The sequence below is a fragment of the Zalophus californianus genome, chromosome 6 (genome assembly GCF_009762305.2).
Source record: "Zalophus californianus isolate mZalCal1 chromosome 6, mZalCal1.pri.v2, whole genome shotgun sequence".
Taxonomy (NCBI): Eukaryota; Metazoa; Chordata; class Mammalia; order Carnivora; family Otariidae; genus Zalophus; species Zalophus californianus.
The window spans coordinates 31,850,514-31,875,017 of NC_045600.1; the positions used below are offsets into that span (position 1 = coordinate 31,850,514).

General features: G+C 51.5%; 1 protein-coding gene across 4 annotated transcripts in view; it reads left to right on the top strand.

The window, feature by feature from the left end:
- The first annotated feature begins 16,928 nt into the window (after positions 1–16,928).
- The window catches only part of ACTN1 (actinin alpha 1), a 95,952-nt gene continuing 88,376 nt past the window's right edge, over positions 16,929–24,504 (top strand). For 2 of the 4 annotated variants that reach the window (XM_027571051.2, XM_027571053.2), the window contains exon 1: positions 16,929–17,363. In XM_027571051.2, the coding sequence (XP_027426852.1) occupies positions 17,259–17,363 (105 nt within the window). In that variant the 5' untranslated portion in view covers positions 16,929–17,258. Of the gene's footprint in view, positions 17,364–18,107; positions 18,151–24,504 lie in introns of those variants that run through there. The other 2 variants (XM_027571052.2, XM_027571058.2) reach the window with 2 other exon arrangements.

Sequence of the window (24,504 nt, forward strand, 5' to 3'; positions counted from 1 at the left end):
TAAGCTCCATTGAAGTAGGGTAAGAAATCCAACTTTCCAGTGAGATCTTACCTCCCAGGGATGAAGGCAGGCAGGCACCCCTCCCCACCCCATTCCAGAATTCCAAGGGCCAAAGGAAGCTACGGAGCTACGCTATCTCTGTTGCTACCTTTTTGCTGGTAAGATTTTGCATCCTTCTCTGATTTAATTTAACCTAGCCTTACAGGGATTAAGTGTAGCATCAGTCCCCATAACCTTTAGCTGGGGACGTGAGGACGGGCTGGCCTGCTGGCCCTGGCCCTGAGCCTGATAGGAATAGCGGGCCTTAAGGAACCAAGGCAGGGATGGGCTGGAGTTGCCTCCACTGCGGCTCCTCCTGGAGTCTGCCCACTAGCCAGGCCTTGCCTCCCTGGTCCCTCTCTCTGTAGGCCCTCCATTTCAGCCTCTCCAGTGGTCTTTTTTTTCTTAAGCCCAAAGTCTCCCAAGACGTTCTGGTCCCAGCTCTCTGTTAGCTCTCTGCTGCTAACAGAGACCCCTGTCTGGGCTGCTACCCCCTTTCCATTTCCCTTCCATGGCTGTCCCCACTCCCTTCCATAATGTCAGGGACATGCTTGGAAACGACAGGAGGGAATTTCAGGCCAAGAGCAAGGCACGGTTGTTGTGGTTAATCAAATGCTGACCATCTATTTACATGAATACAAATGAACTGCTTCCACAGACACAGTGATTTCATGTGGTCTGCCATCACAATAACCTTGTGTGATAGTTAATGTTATGGGCCTACTTGACTGAGCCACAGGTGCCCGGATATTTGGTCAGACATTATGCTGGGTCATTATGGATGAGATTATCATTTAAATCAGTAGACGGAGTGAAACAGATTGCTCTCCTTAACGTGGGTGGGCCTCGACCAATCAGTTGAAGGTCAGAATAGAACAAAAAGGCTGACCCTCCCCTGACTAAGGGAGAATTCATGCTGTCTGATGGCCTTTGAACTGGGATGTCAGCTTTTTTCCTGCCTTCGGACTTGAACTGAACTGAAACACTGGCTTTCCCTGGGTACTGAGCCTGTTGGCCCTTAGTACCGTCATCACAGTATCAGCTCTCCTCCTTCTCAGACACTCAGACTCGGACTAGAACTAACCATCTGGCTCTCCTGAGTCTCCAGCTGACCAGCTCACCCTGCGGATGCTGGGACTTGTCCGCCTCCATAATCAGGTGTGACAATTCCTTATAATAAGTCTCTTTCTCTCTACATCCTATTGGTTCTGTTTCTCTGGAGACCCTGACCAATGTACTTGCCTCACAGATATTGCTAATGTTCCCATTCTGCAGATGGAGAACAGGGCCGCCCCCCGCCCCCCACTCGGGGGTACACTGCCCCGCCCTCTCTAGCAGCACCCCTTGGATCCCACTCACTCCAGCTCTGCTCTCCTCCCTCCCTCCCCTCTCTGTTCCTCCCCTCTCCGTCTCTGCGCATCCCGCTCACCTTGTCTCGGCCGAAGCTCCGCCTCCATCTCTCTGCCCAGCTGGGCCAGGATGTGCCTGGATCTAGGATCTGTGACTCTTCCCTGCTTCTTTCAGAGGCAAGTCGATATTCCTGGGGGAGTTAAAACACTTGCTGGCCTTCGCGGGTTCTGCAGTCACTTCTTTTTTAAACAGTTGGAAATATTTCAGGACCCACATGATTCCGTTTGGTTGTCAAGCCACATCATTGTTTTGGAGAGCAGACTATATTTCCTGGAGACTGTGCCTAATCTCCATTTCTTTCCCCACCTCTTTACACATTCCTTTCTCACTCCGGACAATCTCCTCCTGCCTGCAGGCTTATTTCCAAAACAACTCAGGGAAAGGTGCTCCGCCGGCCCATACATTTTGACCTGCTGTGTTTTCCCCAAATCTAGGGGTTAGATTAACTTCTTCTTGGCCATAGGCTGGGTAATTTTTGTGCTACAGCAAATGTACTCTGACTTTTAGATGGTAGAAAGAAAGGAAAGAAAGGAAGAACAAAGGAGAGGACAGAAACCAATAGCAACACCCAACGGCCAAATTGATATGCACATTATGGTAATAATTCTGCAAGAACAGCTTGTACTTGCAGATAACTTAGCCTCTGGCCAACCAGGAACAGGGAGTACCAACACCCGGCAAGCCGTACACCAACCACAAGGTTATATTTGCCCAGGTTTTTTCCCATCCCTATTCAAAAACACTTTGGCACATCAACTCTTCTTCCTTCTGAACATACAGAGAAACAGGTTGGTGGAGGGGATCGCTCAGGCTGGTGGACCGAAGTGGGAGGCGAGAAGATCTTCGAGGCCTGGTGTTCTCCGTGAGGCTTCTCCTCAAGGCTGGAACCTGGGAGCCAGGTCATAAGCTGTAGCACAGTGAAGTTAGGGAAGGTGGAGGAAGGCTTTCCAGAAGGCGGGAGCATGAGAGAGGGATTGAAGAAAAGGCCTGTGAAGGGCGTGCCAAGAGGGCCGTGAAGTAATGTTCCCAGAGCCCTCCAGCCCTCTGGTTAAAGGACCATTAACAACGAATTATTACCCTGGCTATTGTTTCTGTCTGCAATAAGAGCCATGACAATGGATGCTGCAAAGGTCAGCCCTGGGGCTCCTGTTGCCTAATCCATTTAGTGAGGGTTGGAGGCGGAAATGAGCTGATGAAGTTTGTTGTTGATGCAGACACGTTTCGGCTGGCAGGCTGCAAGGCCGTGAGAAACTCCAGATGGAGTTAATCTCCTCTGTGTCCCAGGCGAGGATGGGGGCTAAAATTGAACCTGAGCACATTCAAGGTAAGGCACAAGGAGTGAAACCTCATCTCTGCTTCTTTTGTGAGGACTCAGGCCCGAGTCCTGACAGGGAGTGGGCACTCGCTCAGTTTGGGGCAGAGGCCCGCCTTGGTCACCAGAACATGTAGCTTGCCTGCTGTAGAGGGGCCCTGGGCCCCAGCCTCCTGAGCAGCTGCTAGACCCACAGGGGTCTGGGCTGCCCATTTTATCTGGGGTCATCTCAAATCCCACCTGGCATTGCAAAGACCAGCCCAAGGTCACCCAGTTAGATAGAGGCTGAGCCAGGACCAGAAGCTGGGGCCCTTGGCTTCTGGCCGGAGTATTTTCCACTCCACCTGTCTGCAGCTCCCCCGCCCCACCAGAGGCAAGTAAACGGCAGCCTTGAAGCTTCCAGCTGGAGATGGTGGGGGATGGGGAGCCCGGGACCACCCCCCTCTCATGCACTCCAGTCAAGCCTTCCAACAAATGCATATTGAGGACCTATTGCCTCTCATGCACTGTTACATGTGGGGGATGAGGGCACGGAGTTCTGAGTCAGACCTTGGTCATTTAATCCTTCTGAGCCTTGATTTCCTCATCTGGAAAGTGGGCAACATTAATCCCTGTGCCTCACACATATAGTGAGTGCTCCATGAAAGGTGGCTATATAAGAGGAGGGCCTGGCGCCCAAGAAGTTCTTGGTCTCTCAGGGGAGCAAGATCCATCAATAACTACACGCAGTATACATGAACGGTGTTTGGTAGCAGAGGCAGGAATAACTAACTAACCAGGGTGCTAACCCACGTGTGCTCTGCCACTCACCAGCTGGATGACTGCGAGTAGCTTCCTCAACCTCTTTAGAGGGGCCTGAATCTTCTTACTTGTACATGGGGATAATATAAATAGCACGTAAATTCAGGGTTATGGATTTGTGATTTGGACCTAGTAAATATGAAGGGCCTGATGCTCAGTATGCAGCAGTAGTCTCAGGAGTATCACCAATTTTGAGGTGAAGTCAGAGAATCTTCACAGGAGGGGTGATACTTGAACTGGGTTTTGAGCAGAGCTTTACAGGGAGAAGTTAGGCAGAAAGTCATGGACCAGGGCATGAGGATGTGGAAATACGGCATATTCAGAGAAGAGCAAGCAGCTTGACGAATCTGAAGCAGGGAGTTCGTGGGAGAGCGATGGAGAGGGCTCTGAACTTTTGGACAATGAGGGCGATTGGAGGTTTTTGAGCTTAGGTAGGACAGGGTCAAATTGGCATTTTTAAAGATATACTTTGTTGGCACTTTATTGGCTGCTGGTTTTTTGTTTTGCCAAGAGCCATGTTATAACAGCAATAATACGGTACTGAATAATTGTCAGAACTCTATCGGTCGCTAGTGACAGAAAACCAAAATCAAACTAGGTGTGGTGGTTTTCGGATATGTCCACAAATTCTCTGATCTTCCTTCGAGAAGGATTCCCCTCACCTTGAATATAGGCTTAACTCCTAACAAACATAGTAAGGGAAGTGACAACGTGCACTTCAGAGTCTAACTCAAAAGGCACTCCTCACTTGCTCTCTTGGATACCTCGTCCTGGAGGGAGTCAGCTGCCATGTTGTGAGGACACGCAGTCAGCCTCCGGAGAGCCCACATGACAAGGAGCTGAGGGCTCCCGCCACCAGCCCCACCTCGAGCCACTGGGAAAGCATATCCTTCAGGCCCAGTCAGGCCTTCAGAGCCCTTGCTAATACCCAGACTGAAATCCTCTGAGAGACTCTGAGCCAGAACCATTCAGCTAAGAGCGCTCCTAAATCCCTGACCTACAGAAAGTGAGACGAGATATGTTCTTTTCAGTCACCACATCTTGCAGTAATTGTACAGCAATAGGTAACTAATACACCAGCTTATGCAACAAAACAAAACACGGAATTCATTGGTGCACATAAATTGAGACGTTCTGAAGTAGGTACCACTTGATGCAGGGGATCAAAATATATCTCCAGGATTCAGTTTCTTTTCAGCCCTTAGATCTGTCTTCCTCTGCATTGGCTTTTTTCCTCAGGTTCCGTGTGGTGGCTCCTGAAAGCTCCAGGCTCCTATCATCCTTACTGCTACGATCTCCAGGGCAGGAGAGTGTGTCTCTCTCCCAAGGGTGTATCATTCATTCTGATTGGGTCCCAAGCCCATTCCTAAACCAATTGCTGTGCTCTGATTGGCCAGGCCCATCATTTGCCCCGCCCTGGTGGTTAGAGGTGGAGCCACCCAACCAGCAGGATGGGGCCTGGGGCAAGGGAGGTGACTCCCTGAGGAAAATCAGGGTTCAATTGCCAGGAGGGGAAATGGTTGCTGGGCAGTGAAACAATGGGTATCTATTATACCCACATTTGCATTGTACTTTTCCGTGTGTGTGTGTGTGTGTGTGTGTGTGTGTGTGTGTGTGTGTGTGTGTGTGTGTGTGTGTGTGTGTGTGTGTGTGTGTGTGTGTGTGTGTGTGTGTGTGTGTGTGTGTGTGTGTGTGTGTGCCTGCTATGTTTCCACAATAGACACCTGACCTCCTGGCGGTTCCTCAAAATGCTTTAGCTTCCTCCATCTCATTTAGGTCTTAAGTGTTACCTACTCAATGAAACCTCCCCTGAACATGCCATTTTAAAAATGTAACCTCCCTCTACCTCTCCACTGAGATATTGTTATTTTTTTAAAGGTTATTATTATTTTTTTTTTAAGTAATCTCTACACCCAATGTGGGGCTTGAACTCACGACCCCGAGATCAAGAGTCACATGGTTTTCTGACTGAGCCAGCCAGGTGCCCTGATATTGTGATTCATAATAAATATATATTGGCCTTTGTGCTCATTTCTGGCACAAAGTTCCTAAAAGCCTTGAAATTTCCTATGTGATAAGAGCAACGAAGGTACTCTTATTGAACCCCTTTCAATAACACTGGAGTTTATGTAAATGAGGTGAGTTTTGGAAAGCACTGAGTGGTGCTGGTTGCCAGGGGAGCCAACCATGTGATGGAAAGGTTAGAACTTTCAGTCCCATCCCCCTGACCTTTGGGGAGAGGGGAGGGATCGGAGGTTGGATCAATTACCAGTGGGCAATGCTTTAATCAGTCATGCCTATGTAATGAATCCTCCATAAAAAACCAAAAAAGGATGGGATTTGGAAAGCTTCTGCGTTGGTGAACATGTGGAGAACCCAGGAGAATGGCACCCTGTCCCCAGAGGCATCTCTTCCATCTGGCTGTTCCTGAATAATATCCTTTTATAATGAACGAGTCATCTAGTAAGTAAACCATGTCTCTGAATTTTGTGAGCCGCTCTGGCAAATTAATTGAACCCATGAAGAGGGCTGTGGGAACCTGGGATCTATAGCCAGTCAGTCCAAAGCGGAGGTGACATCCTGGACTTGGGATAAACATCTGAAATCTTGTGGGTGTGAATACTTAACCAGGGGGCCTGATGCTGGCACTGGGTAGACAGGGTCGGAATGGAGTTGAATTGTTGGACGCTCCGCGGGTGTCAGGGAATTGCTTGGTGATGTCAGAAAACCCACATTATCAGATCCCTATACACTGTTCCCTTCCCTGCTTTGTTTTTTTCCTTCATACTATCATACTATTTTCCTCATTTATCTTATTATCAGTCTCCCCTACTGGAATATCAGCTCCACAGGGCAGGGATTTTTGTCCATTTTGGTCACTGCTACACCCTGTGTGCCTAGAACATAGTAGGTACTCAATAAATAATGATAGGATGAATGAATGAATGTTCACAGTCATCCTGTGAAGTAGGTAGAATCAAGGTGATTCCTCTCTCTCTCTCTCTCTTTTTAAAGATTTATTTATTTATTTGAGAGAGAGAGAACTTGTGTGTGGGCTGGCGGTGGGGGTGCACAGAGGAAAGAATCTCAAGCAGACTCCCTGCTGAGCATGGAACCTGAGGTGGGGATCCATCCCTCCAGCCATGAGATCATGACCTGAGCCGAAATCAAGAGTCGGATGCCTAACCGACTGAGCCACCCAGGTGCCCCAGTGATACTCCTTTTATTTTTTAATTTTTATTTTTTTTAAAAAATTTTATTTATTTATTTGACAGATAGAGACACAGTGAGATAGGGAACACAAGCAGGGGGAGTGGGAGAGGGAGAAGCAGGCCTCCCGCCGAGCAAGGATCCTGATGTGGGGCTCGATCCCAGGACCCTGAGATCATGAACCAAGCCAAAGGCAGATGCCTAATGGCTGAGCCACCCAGGCGCCCCACCCCTTCTTTTATAGATAAGGACATTGAAACTTTTTTTTAATTAAAAAACTTTTTTTCAGGGCACCTGGGTGCTTCAGTCGATTAAGCATCTGCCTTTGGCTCAGGTCATGATCCCATGGTCCTGGGATTGAGCCCTGTGTCGGGCTCTCTGCTCGTCGGAGAGCCTGCTTCTCCCTTTCCCTCTGCTGCTCCCCCTGCTTGTGTTCTCTCTCTGTGTCAAATAAATAAAATCTTAAAAAAAAATTTTTTTTCTAAGTAAACTCTACCTCCAACGTGGGACACAAACTCATGACCCTGAGATCAAGAGTAGCACGCTCTACCAACTGAGGCTGAAAGGCACCCCAAAATTAAAAAAATTTTTAACTGAAGTATAGTGTACGTATAACCTTGTATTAGTTTCAGGCATACGACGTATTGACTCGACAATTACATACGTTACTATGTACTCACCATGATAAGTGGAGCTACCACCTGTCACCACACAGTTACTACAGTATTATTGACTATATTCCCTATGCTGGAGTTTTCATCCTTGTGATTTATTTATTTTATAACTGGAAGTGTGTACCTCATCCTCCACTTCACCTATTTTGCCCATCCCCCACCCCAGGATATTGAAACTTGAGAGAAGGATCCTGTTGGCAAAAAGATTAAAAAGAACTTAAAAACAACAACAACAAAAAAAACCCTTTAATTGTTGAGTGCTAATGAGAACACAGCAGAGGGGAACTTAACACATTATAGTGTGTTCCCACCAAGTGAAGGTTAAATGGTGCCCTGATGCAGTGGTTCAAATCGAGAAAGTGGTCGGAGAACCAAGTCACCGCCTGGTAGGTGGTGATGCCAGGCGTCCACCTGGTCGATCACAGTCATTGCTGTAGCCTCTGTCTCGCTGGGGGTAGCAGGTGCATTTTGCCAAATAGCAACAGTCACATTCAAATTACCGGGGCTTCTTTGAGTCTTACTGGTTTCATAGTTTCTTGTAGACAGGAATTTGTAAGCTTGTTTTGATTTTAATTGTAAAAAACCTAAAACCTTAAGAACTGTGTGCCGAGTTTTATGTTCGTAAACATTTGAGAAACATGAAAACAAAAATTAAGTAACTTTGTGAGAATTTGTATCCTTTATGGAGGAACTTGCTTATATTCAAGATTGAGAAGATTGAGAAGCACGGTTTCAGAAGACTCAAATCCTCTTGTCATTTGGTGGCAGAGAGGAGCCTGAGAAGGATGTTCTTAGGACAGGGCTCAGGGCTTAACGACCACCAAGCCCTCTTACTGTGCAGTTGAATAAACTGACCCAGGGAGCACAGGTCCCCTGATCCCAAGGATCTTTCTCTGATGGTTATCCTGCCAGCCAGATAAGGACACCTGTCCTCCAGAAGATATTCTTTTTTTTTTAAAAAAAGTTTTATTTATTTAAGTAATCTCTACATGCAACATGGGGCTTGAACTCATGACCCCGAGATCAAGAGTCGCATGGTCCTCTGACTGAGCCAGCCAGCTGCACCCCCCACCCCCCACGAAGATATTCTATCACTTCTAGGAAGTGCCCTGGGCAGGCCTCTAGGGTTGAGCTTCTGAAGACCAGTGGGACCCAGCTGCTAAGAGGGGGAAGCTGAGGTTAATCTGGCTCCCCTGCAGCAACTCATTCCCCAGGCCTGGAGTCGGCCTGCCAGCTCCTAAAACGGGGCAGAGGAGTGTCTTACTGAACAAGAATGTCCCAGCTGTGATTTGGGTGTTCTGCTCTGGTATTTGCTGGGAAGTAGAGCTAGCCGGGGGCGAGCTCGCAGCCCTCCTTGGATTCAGGTGGGGCAGCTATCAGGCATGACTATCTCTGCACACGGAGCTGACCTCAGGGTAACTCTGAGCTAGAGATTTCTGAGGGCCCTGCTTGGATTTGACCCCTGGAGTTTGGGGTAGAGATATATGCAAAAAGATGAGAAAGAGGGCCCCAGAGAGGCCAGATGTTCTATCACCTGACACCCAAAGCCGGAGAACTGCGCAGAGCACGGGAACCAAAAACTTCTGCCTGCTCCAGGCCAGTCCTTCACCAGACACCCAGAAAGAGGGAAACTGACCATATTCTCTCCTCCCGGGAGCAGCCTGTGGTGGGAGGAGCAGGAACTGGCCTAGAGGCAAACAGCCTTTCACTGGTGGTGAAGATGTGGGCCTGGTGAGGGCTGGGAGCTGCTGGCTGAGGCATGTGAGCAAGATGGCCAAGTCAGTGTCTCCAGCACTAACTTCTTGGGTGGTCAGAAGACCTAGGAAATACTTACATGAACTATGTCAAAGGACTGGCCTTCCAGGGCCTCCCACAGCTTGATGAGCGAAACTGAGGCACAGAGATAGAATGTGCCTAATGCCATTTTTCATTCAGCAAAGATTGAACTGGACCACCTATGGTGTTCTAGGCCCTGCGTTAGGCTGTGTGGGGGAAAGAAGAGGGACAAGACCAGACAGGGACAGTAGGAAAGAAAATGTGGACAAAGGAACACAATAAAGCAGAGGAAGTTATCTCAGTCATAAACGGTGTCTCTGGGAGTTGAGAAGAAAAAGTGATCATGAATTAAATTGCTACTGGGACTGGCAACAAAACTGAGGTCTCTGACCAGCTGAGCTAGAAACCCAGGAAACCATGGTGATCTTCCCTCTTTCCTTTTAGCCTTCTACAGATACTACCGGGCCCTTAGCTCTCTTAGGAAGAGCCGAGAAAGAGCCTATTACCATTAGGGGGGAGGGTTAGAGATTCAGGACACGATGAAGGAAACCCCCAGATCTTTGGGCTGGGAGGTCCGTGGTACTTTTAGTTTCCAGAATCTTGCAGATCCTACTTTTTCTGTGTTTCCCCACGGGGACTTGCAAGGCCAGTGGCACATAGTAGGGAAAGAAAAAGGAACTTCTGAGCATCTGAGTGGTCTGCTGCATGCCAGGCACGAAGCTGGCACTCTACACTCCTGACGTCACCTCATGTGGCAGTCCAATTCATTTCTATTCTCTCGGCCTGTGCCTGTCAGTAAATATCTGTTAGATAATGAATGCTAGGGGAGGAAGCCCATTGTTTGGTCCCAGCTAGACCAGAAGGGTTGGGAGGAATAGGGCTCTTCTGTGTGTCTCCTAGCATCCTGCCTGGTACAGAGTGGGTACCCAATAAGTACTCCCAGAACTCATAGACCTGAGAATTCCTCCTTATTTCTAAGGAAACTGGGTCATCTACTCCAGAGCCAGGTTCTTTCAATAGCAAAGCACCTATGGCTTTCTGGGTGACTCATTACCGACTAGATTGGGGCAGAAACAGCTGCCTGCGGTGCTGGTGGTAGATTAGGCTAGTCTCAGAGCCTGCTGCTGGTGAGTCAGATTTCCCTTCCTTGGGCAGCTCCAGGGAAAGGCCTGACTGGGGCCTGAAGGGGCATCAGTGTTGTCTTCCCTGCCTTGACTTGAGCAAACTTCTGGCCTGTAGAATGGCAAGAACTCTGCCCACAGTCTTGGTTCCTTTGTTGTTGCACCCAGAGAAATGCAGAGGATGAACGGAAAAGGGGCAACAGAGGCCGAGCCTCTAGAAAGAAAGCAGTCAGGGCTGCTCCGCAGATGGGTCCTCCCGTTTCTTTCATGACCTTACCTCACTCCATTTTGGCTGCCCACATGACTCCAGGGATTTTGTTTTGTTTTTCAAGAGCTGTTTTCTCTTAAACTTTTAATTGAAAAGTCATATGAAATGGACATGTTCCGGCTTCCCACCAAAACAAGCCCAAACAAAACAGCTCCCAAGGGGGCCCAAACAGCCTTTCCAAACAGTCATTCATGAAAATTTATTAAGCATCTACTATCTATTCTAAGAAGGACATGACCATCCTTGCATCTTTATCCAGTATGGTGCTGGGCATAGAGCAATTGCTTGCTAAATATTGAATGAATTAATTTGGGGAAATTGATATCATATGCATGCCATTGTCCCTTATCTCAAGCCCCAACACGGGGCTTGAACTCACAACCCTGAGATCAAGACCTGAGGTGAGATCAAGAGTTAGATGCTTAACCGACTGAGCCACCCAGGTGCCCCTCAGGCAGCTAATACATCAAGAATCAATTGCTGGGTGCCTGGGTGGCTCAGTTGGTTAAGCGACTGCCTTCAGCTCAGGTCATGATCCTGGAGTCCCAGGATTGAGCCCCACATCGGGCTCCCTGCTCGGCGGGGAGTCTGCTTCTCCCTCTGACCCTCCCCCCTCTCGTGTTCTCTCTCTCTCTCTCTCAAATAAATAAATAAAATCTTTAAAAAAAAAAAAGAATCAATTGCTATTAAAGTGAATGGCAGCAGGAATGGAAGTTTTTTATTCAAAAGGTTGATAAGCCTATGGCAAGATTAAACCCATAAAAAGAGACCATGCCTCACCCACTGTAACAGCTGAAATTAAAAAATTAAAAAAAGATTGATAATACCTGGTGGTAGGAGGATGTGGAGCAACTGGATTTCCCACACCTGCTGTCGGAGAGTCAATTGTTACAGCCAGTTTGAAAACGTGTTTGGCAATATCTACTAAGAGCGAACATAAACCCACCCTGTGACCCAATAATTCCATTCTTAGGTATATATCCAAGAGAAATGAATGCATATGTTCACCAAAATGCACATAAAAATGTTCATGGCAGGGACGCCTGGGTGGCTCAGTCCGTTAAGCGTCTGACTCCTGATCTCAGCTCAGGTCTTGATCTCAGGGTCATGAGTTCAAGCCCCAAGTTGGGCTCCATGCTGGGTGTGGTGCCTACTTAAAAAAATTTTTTTTAAAAGTATTCATGGCAGCTTTATTCATAGTAGGTCCAAACTGGAAACAAGGCAAGTGCCCATCAATAAGAGAGTGGATAAATTACTTAGGATATATTTACACAATGAAATACTACACAGCAAAAACAGAAAAACAAAAACAAATTAACTACTGATACAAGCCACAACATAAACAAATCTCATAGACATCAAATTGAGTGAAAAATCCAGAAACCAAAGTGTACATACTGTATGATTCCATTTATATGAAGTTCAAAAACGAGTAAGAACAATTATCGGCAGTAGGAACTCAGAATAATGGTTTCCTATGTGGATTGTGAGTATAGATTGGGAGGGGGCATGAGAAACCTGAGGTGCTGAAAATGTTTTATCTTGATGTGGGTAGTAGTTTCCTGGGTGTAAACCCAGGAGAAATTTCACTGAGCTGCATGCTGAACATTAGCACCCTTGGGGAATGTGTTTTACTGTATGTTATACTCCGTTTTTTTTTAAGATTTCATTTTTTTTTAAGGAATCTCTACACCCAGCGTGGGGCTTGAATTCACAACCCCGAGATCAAGAGTCACATGCTCCACTGAGCCAGCCAGGTGCCCCTGTATGTTATACCCCAACTGAAAAAAAAAAAAGAATGGATATTATAAACATGCATATAACTTAGTATCCCTAAAAAATTAACCCGTTTAGTAATCCTGTTCTCTCTATAGAAGGTTATATGGGACTAGTATCACCAGTGTGATGGCCACTAGTGAGTCCTGGATGGAAAGACTAGTCAATTCATCACCTTCAGTCCATCCCTTGGGGCCTCCTCCCTATTGAGAAACCTAAGACCATCTTCCTGTTCACTTATGGACACCCACGCCCGTCCTTGGAACCCTTCCCCCTCTCAGAGCACCAGGGCCTTTCCTTTTTTTTTTAAAGATTTTATTTTACTTTATTTATTTATTTATTTAATTTTTTTAAAGATTTTTTTTATTATTTATTTGAGAGAGAGAGAATGAGAGACAGAGAGCACAAGAGGGAAGAGGGTCAGAGGGAGAAGCAGACTCCCCGCCAAGCAGGGAGCCCGATGCGGGACTCGATCCCGGGACTCCAGGATCATGACCTGAGCTGAAGGCAGTCGCTTAACCAACTGAGCCACCCAGGCGCCCCTTACTTTATCTTTTTAAAGATTTTTATTTTTATTTATTTGACAGAGAGATAGAGAGAGAGAGCACAAGCAGGGGGAGCAGCAGGCAGAGGGAGAGGGAGAAGCAGGCTTCCCGCTGAGCAGGGAGCCCGATGTGGGAGTCGATCCCGGGACCCTGGGATCATGACCCAAGCCGAAGGCAGATGCTTAACGACTGAGCCCCCCAGGCGCTAAGATTTTATTTTTAAATAATCTGTCCATCCAACATGGGGCTTGAACTCACAACCCCGAGATCAAGAGTCACATGCTCCACTGACTAAGCTGGCCAGGCGCCCCCCCTTTCCTCTTATTGACCCACACTTTAGCCTGTGTTCTTGAATCCACACGGTTCTGTCTCCTCAAGAACTATGCCATCTCTCACTTTTGCTTGCATTTTCAATTCTTTCCTCTCAACTGAATCCTTCCTCTCAGACTACAAACAGCTCAAGTTTCTCCTGTTAAAAAAAAAAAAATTCCTCTTTTGGACCCCTAGGAATGCCATATATATATATATATATAATTTTTTCCCCTCTATCCTTTCTATATTCACTGTTGTCCCTCATTCACTGCCTAGTGTCTCTTAAATTCACAGCTTTGGCCACACTACTAAAATTCCACAGGCAAAGGACACTAGTGAATTTTCAATGATCATATGCAAAGAATACTGTTAGGCCTTATTTTCTGGATACATCTGATGCTGCTGACTCCCCTCACTTTGAAACTTTATATCTTTGACTTTCACGACACCACATGGTCCAGGCTCTGTGTTCTTGCTGACCCCTTCCTCTCTGTCTCCTTCAAAGGCATCTTGTTCTTTACACTCCCTTCGAAGTGCTGCTTCTCCAGGTTCCACGCTTGGTCCCCTTCCCAGCCCCACTTAGGCATCCTTCATGGGTGGTCTCATGGTTGTCAATACCATCTGTATACTGTTGACCCTCAGATCTGTTTCCCCTGAGTTCAGTCAGGGCCATGCGGTCAACTGATTGCTGGGCAACCGAGTCTGAACATTCTCAGAGCACTTCAAGTTCAACGTGTTCACACTCAATCCAGGATTCTACTCCCAAATCTGAAATTCTTTATCTCCGCTGGTTGTACTGCCACCATTCACCAGATCATCCCAACTAGAAGCCAATAGTGAAGGCAGGGGTTCTCAACCCTAGTACTGTTGATAACTTGGGCTGGATCATTCTTTGTTGGGGGGAGACTGTCCTGACCCACTCGTAGATGTTCAGCAGCAGCCCTGGCCTCTATTGACTGCATGCCAATAGTGACCCAGCAGTTGTGACAACTTTTAGAAATCTCTCCAGACACTGCCAAATATCCTCTGGGAGGGAGGGTGCCAAACTGTCCCAGGGTTGAGAAACACTGGGTCCAAAGCATGGGTTTAGGAGTCACAAAACTGCGTGTAACCTTGCACTAGTTAGCTACCTCCCCGAGCCTTAGCTGGTTTTTTTCTCGACAGTGGAGACGGTTCTCATCTCATAGTAGAGCTTACATAGTTCATATAGATGAAGTGCGTGGTCCGTCTCACATGGGGCATTGGGCAAGAGGAGCAAAGACTCCTCTCTGTCCTCACATTGAAACCCTGAGGCCAGGGTTTCAGACAATACAGACAAGTATTTCTTGCCTACCCACTCTTCTCCATTTGCAATAGACTGAATGTCCATGTCCCGCCAAAATTCCTGTGTTGCAAGCCTAACACCCAGTGTGATGGTATTAGGAGGGTGCGTAGGTCATGAGGGCAGAGCCCCTTCCACCATGTGAGGACACAGAAGATGGCTTCTAGCAACCAGGCTGCAGGGCTCTCATCACACTGAACCTAAGCTTGGACTTCCCCACCTCCGGAACTATGAGAAATAAATGTTCTTGTTGAAGCCACCCGATCTCCGCTATTCTGTGACAGTGGCCTGAATTGCCTGAGACACCACTGCTACCTGGATGATCGAAACTGCTCTGCACCTGGTTCTCAGCTTCTGTCCAGCCTTGGTCCCCTCAGATCCGCACTTCCCATGGCGCACCAGGCCTTGGTGGTCTGGCAGCTGCCCACCTCCATGGCCCCATCTCTTGCCCCTTCTGGCCTTGAATGTCTAGTCTAGCTACACTGAAATGTTAGGCATCCCTTTTATACCAGGCAGTGTCCTGCCCCCATGTACTCATACTGATCTTTCTGCCTGGAATAGCCTCCCAAACTCGGCATCTGGCTGACTCTTGTTTTTAAGGCGCACTTGAATTTCACCTACTCCAAAAAGTTACACCTGGAGCCTCCTTTCCCCTGCTGGGCTTGGTGGTCAGAGCTTTCCCCATCACAGCTGCCTCCTCCCGCTATATTTTTGTTTCTGTATCTGTCTCTGCTGGGCTGCACGGGTCTTTTCATCTCTGTATACATAACATCTAGCACAACCCCTGACACGCAGACAGCGCTCGGCAAGTATTCATTGAGGGAACGAGTGGCTACAGCACCATATTACCCTCTAGTTAGGTTTAGAGCCACAGTTTAGAAATGGTTATAAAATAGTCCATAAATCAGGGGCAGTGCCTCCTCAGCCAGGGGCTTGTGGCAGGCAGGGCGCTGACCCGTGGTACTTGCATAAATGTGAGGTTGACTAATGATGCAGGTAGCGACACCAGGTATCTGCTGACAACAGCATCTGCTAGTGGTTCCGAGAGGCGGAGGCACTTTCTTCACCTTTCCCATCTGTGGCCTTTCAGGTGTCCTCATTCAAGGACCTTCCTGGCAACGCACTCCTCTTCTCCTTCATTCACCTCTGGGTTGACAAGCTGGAGTTTCTGCGGTCGGCTCAGCCAACGCTCGGGGCGCAAATATAAAATCACTCCTGTGTGCATGACCTGTTGGGAGGACTGTTCTTCAGTCCGGGATCCCCTAGAGGAGCCCACCAGGAGGTCAGGTCTGCCTCTTCCCACTATCTGTCACGGCTGGGACGGTGTGTTTAGACTCTCCTTACTAGGCCTGGGGAAGGAAGCCCAGACAGGCACCTAGAAGTTAAGAGTTTGGCCAATCTTGCCCTCTTTCTTCCTCGAATAACAATAAGGCTTTGTCAGGCCTGAGGTTACAGGCTGGGCCTTGGGGTCCTGAAAACCTGCTAAATCCCTTTTCCAATTCAACTCGTTGAGCCTCAGTTTGCCCATCTGTCAGGTGTGTGTGTGTTGGGGGCGGGGCGTGGAGTAGGTAGACCACTCAGGGCCCTCCCTCCCAGTTTTCAGGGGGCTGCTGGGGCGTGTAAGAGGGTAGATCCCGCCTGCGGGGACCGGCAAGGGAGCCCAGGAAGCGGGGCGACGTAGGCGCCACCGGGAAGCCCTTAGGCAGAGCGGTCCCCTGAGCCGGAGGTCGAGCCAGAAAGGACCCTGAGGCGAGACGGGAAAGCTCCGTGGCCCCTGAACGCCGTTCGCTGGCCAGACCGCGGGTTCTCAGAGGGCAGGGGTCGGCTGGGTAGCGACGGGCGGGGACGGGCGGGACGGAGTCAGGAAATTCCCAGGAAATTCCTTTCCATTCCGGCATTCCCTGCCCCCTTTCCTCGGGTGCTGACTTCTCCGGACCCTAGGAAGGAGACATGAAATGCATTCCGGGTTTGCTCGCGTCCCTTCTCCAGCCGCTGGCTGCGTGGGGGGCACAGTCAGGCCGGCGCGCCCCAGTTCGCCGCCTTGCCGCGGGCGGGGAGCGTGTCCAGTCCCCGGCGGCGACTGGGGCTCCGAGGCGCGCTGCCGCTCGGTCCCAGAGCTCGGGGAGGCGTCCCCCGGCTTCGGTCCCGTTCAGCTTAAGCTGGTGTCACATGAGCGGCGGGGGAGTGGGAACCCGGGGAGTGGGCGGGGGCGTGCGCGCCGGGAGGGGGCCGCCCAGTCCACCTATATGCGCCGCGGCCTGGCTGACGGATGCCAGGAATTCCCAATGAAAGGCGATGGGGGGAAGTTTGGGCAACTCGGCCTGGCCAATGGAGAACCTCGGGAGGGCTCTGCCCCTTCCCCCCGCCCCCGCCCGCCTCGGCGCCCGCAGCGCGAGTGTGTCCGCCTCGCTCACTGTGCGTGGAGATTAGGTCCCAGGCAGGCAGTCCGCGGGCTCCAGCCGCCACCGCCGCCTCCAGCAGCAGCTATCGCGAGCCCCGCCGCGGCGGAACCGGGCGCAGGGGAGCGAGCCCGGCCCCGCCAGCCCAGCCCAGCCCAGCCCAGCCCGGCCCGGCCCGGCCCGGCCCGATTCCCTCCCCACGCCGGGGCCGGAGCAGCAAGCAGCCGCCGCCGCCGCCGCCGCCGGGAGAGAAGGTGGAGGAAGAAATCCAGCTCGTAGCACGCGCGCACCATCATGGACCATTATGATTCCCAGCAAACCAACGACTACATGCAGCCCGAAGAGGACTGGGATCGGGACCTCCTCCTGGACCCGGCCTGGGAGAAGCAGCAGAGAAAGGTCAGCAGCCTCCCCAGCCCGCCGCAGCCCCCCGGCCCGACCGGCTCCGCCCGCCGCGCTCCCGGCTCCAGGCTCGGAACGAGCTCCACGCTCGCCCGAGCGGGGGCGGGGGATGCGCGGCCGCTGCGAGGTGGGGTGTTGGGTTACAGGCGCGGTTGGAAGGGGAAGAGCCCCTTTCCCAGAGCCCGCGAACGCCGAGCCCGAGCGCGGGGAGGTGGGGCCGCCGGCGGGCAGGTCGCCTTGGGGTCCGCGATTCAGGCCACCCGGCTGCAGCCGCACGGTCCCCGCGTGGGCAGGGGGTGGGAGGCGGTGCTTGGAAGCCTGGGGCTGAGCCGCTGGCTTGGTGGCTGCTTGCTCCGGATCGATTTTCCCTTCCCTTCCCCGCCCCCTGGCCGCCTCTCCATATGGCGTGCGGTGGCAGCGCGCTTCCTGGGCCGCCCTGGGCTCCGTACCTGCGGGGGACCCTGCACCTTCCAACCTCAGCCGGCAGGCCGCGGGGGGTGGGCGGGGGGAAGCGTGCGCCGCGGGGATTGGCAGCCACCTTCGGGTCTGCCTGGAGGTGGACCTGCCGGAGTGGGGCCGGAGCCGAGAAAACCAGGGGGCAGAAGCCGGTTCCCCAGCCGGCCCTGTGGGGGCGGGGTCAGGACGGCAAACCGTTTTATTGCTAAACTCAGCTGCGGGCGGAGATGGGTTTGCGTCTCCGTCCTGCCCCTCCGACACCCACTTATTCCTGGGAGAAGGCGAATCTGGGCAACTTGATCTGAGTTGAAGGGCTCCAGGACAAGAGGTTGTTTACTGGGATATCTGGGGTCAGTCATTGGGGAAATCTCTGCTTAGCCACCGTCCCCAGGCGTCCCAGACGAGGTGTACCGGGTGCGCACCCCGCCACGGGGGCTGGCTCGGAGCTGGCGATGGGACCTGGGCACAGTGGCCGGTGGCAGGAAGAGGTCAGAAACCACTCTTGTGGGGAGGGAGGGGAGGGCGCCCCAACCCTGCCTCTGCTTCCTGCCAGAGCTATGAGCTCTTGCCCCAGGCGGCCACGTACCCTGAACACCCTCCTCTCCTCCCCCCTCCCCTCCAACCGCCCCCCCAGCCTACCCCCCCCCCCCGCTGTCCGCTCCCATCCGGTCCCTCCTCATTTCATCTCCCCCCACCCCCCGCTGATCTGGGAATGGGGGGGGACAGGATGGCGCGTCCCTTTGGATAGTGCGGTTAGGGCTGGGCTGGGCTTGAGGGAGAACGCTCATGTCCAAAAATGGTAACATTCATTCCCTTTTTTAAACTTAAAAGGGGGGGGAGTTTAGGGAGCCGACTGAAGTTTTTTTTTTCAGCCAAAGGCATCCTGTATTAGCTCACTCAGGAATCCTAAACCCTGAATCGGCGCCCTTTTACTCACTTCATCATCAGACAAACAGAGGTAATTTAAAACACACGCACAAAGGGCTTCCTCAAAGCCCGGCGACCTGAGACCCAGGCAGGGGCTTCTGCTGGGCCTGGCCCTGTAGGGCAACGGCAGAAGGTCTCCGGCTTGGAGTTGACTTACTTGCAGTGTGACAGTTGCTTAAACATCCCTCCCCCTCTTCCTGTTGCCCCCCCAATCCCTGGGGGGGAGGGCTGTGAGAGTCCCCCACTCACTGGGCTTATTTCCTGGGACAATTGGGCCGTTGGTGGAGCTCAGAATGGAGTGGTTAATTTGAAGATTCTTGTGGGGTCAAGGCGGGGGGGGGGGGCTTTTTAAAATTTCAGGATGAGGACTTCTTGAGACTAGATTTTAAATTGGATAGGAGGGGATGGGATTAGGGCGGTGGATGTCTTGGGCTCTTCCAGGGAAAGTCGAGGAGACATCCCTTTGCCGAGCATCTGTTATATGCCTAGTTGGGGCACGAGCGGCAGGATTGTGGGATGAAGTTCTTGGGAGGGCAAAAACTCTTGTCTCCCCAGTGTTGGTCACTGGACCTGCGTATAGTATTCTGTATTAAATGAATGAATGAATGTTAAATATAGTTGGGAGAAAAATTATATTGTCTCTGTCTCTGTGTATATATATATATATGCACATATATAGACTTGTAAAACTCTGACATGGGCGGTGGTGGGTGTGTCCCAGGCCTCTGTAGCCAGGTGGGAACGGGTCATCTGGGAAATGTGGTGATCTAGGGGGTAAACTCAACAGTTGCAAGGGCTGGCATTGGATGTGAGCCTGGCACACCTGAGGTTGAGGAAATGAGGGGCAGAGGGGAAAGTAACCAGTCCAGAGTCCCAAATGGTGCATGGCAGGGGGCTGGGGCGAAGGTCAGGAAAGTTGGACTTGGCATCCAGAGCCTGCAAGGACCTCTGGACCAACGGGAGCCAGCATGTGCTTTGGAGGGGTTGATGGAGTGGCTGGGGGCGTGGCACAAGCTCTGCACCTGACTTTGAAAATCCAAGGTTTTTTTTTCTGTTTTCTGCCATTAATTCTGTTACCTTGCATGGGCCTCAAGTTTTCTTGTCTGAAAATTTCACCTAGTTCTTGGTGGGGTGGTGGAGATATCAGGAAGTGGTATTATATGGGAGATCAGACCTAAAGTAACTTGTTGCTTTTTTTTTTTTTTTAAGATTTATTTATTTATTTGAGAGAGAGAGAGTACACAAGCGGGAGGGGCAGAGGGCGAGGGAGAGAGCATCTCAAGCAAACTCCATGCTGAGCACTGAGCCCGACATGGGGCTCGATCTCATGACACTGAGATCGTACGCTGAGCCAAAACCAAGAGTTGAACGCTTCACTGACTGTGCCACCCCAGGCGCCCCAGCCTGGGTGTTCCTTTTGACAGCCTCCCTGCTGAACGTGGGAGGTGAGGGATGAGGACAGACAGACTAGTGGACAGAGGAGGCTGGCCATTCCAGCAGGAGGCAGGAGAGTGAGTACGTAGCTGGGTGGGTGGGAGGACACAGTGCAGTGGGGTGTGAAGGCCTCTGGGTGGGAGGCAGAAGGCCCTGCTTCTAGCTGTGGTGCACTCACAACAACTGGAGAGACTTCAGGCAAGTCATTTCATTTCTCTGAGCTTTCATTAGAGTATTCAGCAAATGCTTTTTGAGCACCTACTCTCGCAGGCCCAGTTCCAAGTGCTGCGGCTGGAGCAGTGAATGCTCCAGACAGGTGCTTCCGATCTGCTTCCTCCTCTGTAAATGGGCTGCATTTCTGCCCTGCCCTGCTGATGCCTCAGGGCTCTGACAGGCCTCGGGTGAAATGATGTGGTAGGAAGTACTTCCCTGGTGACTGGGTAGGCCTAGGCAGGTGCAGGCAGGAGGCATGACTCAAGAACCCACATTGGTGGGCTGTGGCTTGTCCCGTCTTCACAGAATGCTTCCGTGCAGAGTTCATGGGCCTGGACTCCTTGCTTCCAGACACAGAATGCAGTGGCTTAGGGAGTTGGCTGGCCTTCCCAGTCTTCCTGGCCTTCGAGGCTGAGCTCTAAAGCCGCCTTCTTTAAGGGAGCAGGTCTGAATGCCCCATCTTTGCAGGATGACGATACCCCCGGCTTATTTGCTCACGTGCTTTTTGTACACACCCTCCTGTGCGTCCCGGCCGGACACCGGCCCAGCTGGAGAGAGCGTGGATTGAGGAGCACCCTGGCTCTACTCTTGCAGGCTTGTGACCTTGGGCAAGTTACTTTAACCTCTCAGCCTCCAATTCCTTATTTATAAAAAGGAGCTAATATCCCCACCTGCTGGGTTGACGAAGATTTGTAAAATGGCAGCTTTCAGCTGTGAAATTTTATTCTCTCTTCTCTCTTGAATCCCGGAGGCTTGGGCTTAATGGGTATTCCCACAGATGCCAGCCCTGGGTTTTGTTTTGTTTCACATATAGGAGCTTAGTCAATATTTGTTGAGCTAATGGTGTTGAAATAGGCGTTCACCTGGCAGGTGAATGAGGGCCCAGGTCCCGAGTCTGCACCCACATCATGCCAGGTCCCAGGAAGATGGGCCCCCTTGTTTATACTCCCTGCTAGACTGCAGGACCATTGCAGGAGCTAGTCAAGGCTACCGGTCCAGGGGGAGGCCTGCTATGGAGGGGTTTACCTGGGGAGGAACAGGATATCTGCCTGCCTTAAAGGTCAGCGCTGCAAAAAGCAGAGTGATGCCTGGTGGAAGTAGAACCTGCAGGAGGAGAGAACTGACTCTCATTTCGGTCCTCCTCCCCCTCGCCCTTCTGCACTCCTGCCTGCTTCACCTTGTGCCCGTGGCCGTGGGCACAGGGCCCAGCCTCTTCTGTTCTCTGTTGAACCCCTGGTGCCTAGTACAGGGCAAGGTGTTGAGAAACATAGCATCACCCATGGCTCCCAACTGCGGGACGTGGGGAGGGAGGTGGAAATGGGGTTGGAATATTTTACATTCCAGACAAACCAGCCCATCTGGGGCTGTATCCTGTCTCCAGCCTCTGCAGACGTGCTCTGGGCACCCTGGGTTCAAATCTTGGCCCCTTCACGGACTTCCGATGTGATCTTCAGTGAGTTACTTACCTGCTCTGTGCCTGATGATGCCAATGGGGAAATGAGGAAATTAATCATTCCTGCCTCATATCTTTGAGTGGAGGTTTAAACCAAGTTAACGTGTGTAGGGAATTTAGCATAGCACCTAACAGGGAGTGCTCAGTAAATACATGTTAACTCTTCTGAGGAGCCAGAGTTTCTGTGGCCTTTACCCTATATTCTTGGGGATAAGGTGCAGTATATAAACCCATCTTAGGAGGAGCCAACTCCTAGTTGGCTAGGAGTATGCAGAGTTGTGTTCTCCTTGACCTTGGACCTTGAAGTCAACTGTGGCTCATTCCCCATCACTTGACCTTTCTGATTGCTCAATCTCTTCCCTATAGAATGGTGTAGAATCTCTTGACTACCCTTTACCTACCTTCTGGGTATCGAGGATGAAGAGATGAATGTGAAGCGCTCAAAAGCTTTGTCAGTTTGTTATAGTACAGGTGAAGTGACCTCAAAGCATGGATTTCCTCTAGAGGGTACGGCCCCGCGGCCCCGCGGTCAGGTAGCTGAGGGCGTTCTTGAGGCCCCGCCCACGACTCTGGCAGCCCACCAGCCCTGCTTTGCTGCTTCCTCTCCCAAACCCGTCTCCTGTGGGTACTCTGAGGACACGCTCGCCAAAGCCTGAAGGAGTTGGATGGGGGTCTGGAGCACGGGGCTGCGGGGCTGCCTCGGGCTACCACATAGGCTTCCCTAGGACAGATGCAGGAAGGCCCGGAGCTCACTGAAAACCAGATTGTCCAGTTTTGAGGAATGATGAGATTTTTTTTTTTAAAAGATTTTATTTATTCGACAGAGCGCATGCACAAGCAGGGGGAGTGGCAAGCAGAGGCAGAGGGAGAAGTAGGCTCCCCGCCGAGCAGGGGGAGCCCGATGTGGGACTCGATCCCAGGACCCCGGGATCATGACCTGAGCCGAAGGCAGACGCTCAACCGACTGAGCCATCCAGGTGCCCAAGGAATGATGAGACCTTGAGGGGCTGTTAATCACTAGAGTTGAGCTTGTGGGTGTGATAGGCTTGCAGGCTCCTGCAAGGTCTGTGGTCACCAAAGGAAAAGGAGGAAAGTCATTTCCTGAAGCTGACTTCTTGAGGAGGTGCTGCCAAGGCTGTGCTCATTGGAGTGGGGGTGCGGGTAGGGGGAGGCCTGGAACCCCGGGCCCTTCCTTGCAGGCCGTTCTAAGTGTGAGGAGGTCAAACCACACAGGCGTCCTGTAGTTTGTTGTTGGGATTTGGGCTTCCCCTCTCCTTCTCCAGGAAGGCCTGGAGCTGGGCGCCTGGCCAGTGGCCACAAACCCTAAGCCTGGCTTGAGGACTTGTCACACAAGACCTGGTGCCTTCTGTGGTTCTGGAACCAGGGTGGGGCAGCCCGAGCCTGAGACCTGCGATCTGCTGCTGTGTGTCTTTAGAGAAGACCCGGTGTCTCTGCTCCGCTACCTTCTAGTCCCTTCTTAGTGTAAGAACATCCATGGTGTCTCCCAGCAGAGTCCATCAGGGAGCACTGGGTGAATCCCTGTTAGGTATCTGACGCTTCACCCACCTGGGGTCGTGCACATCATGGTTTAGGTGGAGAGAAGCAGAAAGATAGAATGTCACACCAGGAAGCGCCCCAAGTGGCCCGAGGTGTGGTGCTGGCCGCTGTCGGGCCAGGGCCAGCCCTGCTCCCTGCCTGCGCTGGTGGAGAAGGGGAAGAAGAGCTGGTGGCATTGAGCTGCATCTGGAAGGATAGGCAGCGGTTGAAGATTCTGTGGGAAGCCTGGCAGTTGGGCTGTGTGTGTGTGTAAAGGAGGGCAGGACAGGAGGGAGCCAGAAGTGTGGAAGGGCAGACCAGAGGGCAACCATGTGTAAGCTGCTGCGGGCCGGGCACCCCCCGCTCCCATTGTTCTCTCTCCTTGTCCTTCTCCCAGAGCTGACCGCTCACCTTTCTGAGAGGCCAGGCTGTTTGTACAGCTCACAGGTGGGGCTCTTGAGCCCCGTACCTGTGCAGGTGTTGTGGGGACCATCCCAGCCAGTTAACGCCACCTGAGCTGCCCCCACATGTAACGCACCCAAGTTTTTCCTAGGACGGGGCGTGCAGCCAACGGGCTTGTGGTCTTGGGGCGCCTTCCCCACTAGTCCTGCTTTTCTCCTCTCTGAGTATGCCTGGTGGGCACACATCTCTGCAAGGGCCTGGGGAGTGGGGCTCGGTTACTTGCCAAGGACATGGGAGAGGTTCCAGAGCCCACTGGCTGGTTTGGACAGGTTAGTCCGCAGCTCCCCAGAGAGGTCATGGCCAAGAAGCCGTGGGCAGAGGAAAGCCCTTAGCCTGCTTCCTTAGTCCTGGCCACAATGGGTCAGCCCGCTCAGACTCCCTGATTCAGACCCAGGGTTGTGTCTCATTGCTGAGGCACCCATGCCCTGCTAAGCACTAATTGTCTGGACCTGGTCCTGCTGGAGGCAAGGGGCCTTAGGAGTGGTGGGGGCAGGAGACCCAGCAAATTGGGGCTCAGAGACAGCCTGGAAGCCCACTTTCCTCCCCCCCTTTTTTTTTTTAGTAGATTTTATTTTTAAGTAATCTCTGTGCCCAACATGGGGCTTGAACTCACAACCCTGAGATCAAGAGTCACATGCTTCACTGACTGAACCAGCC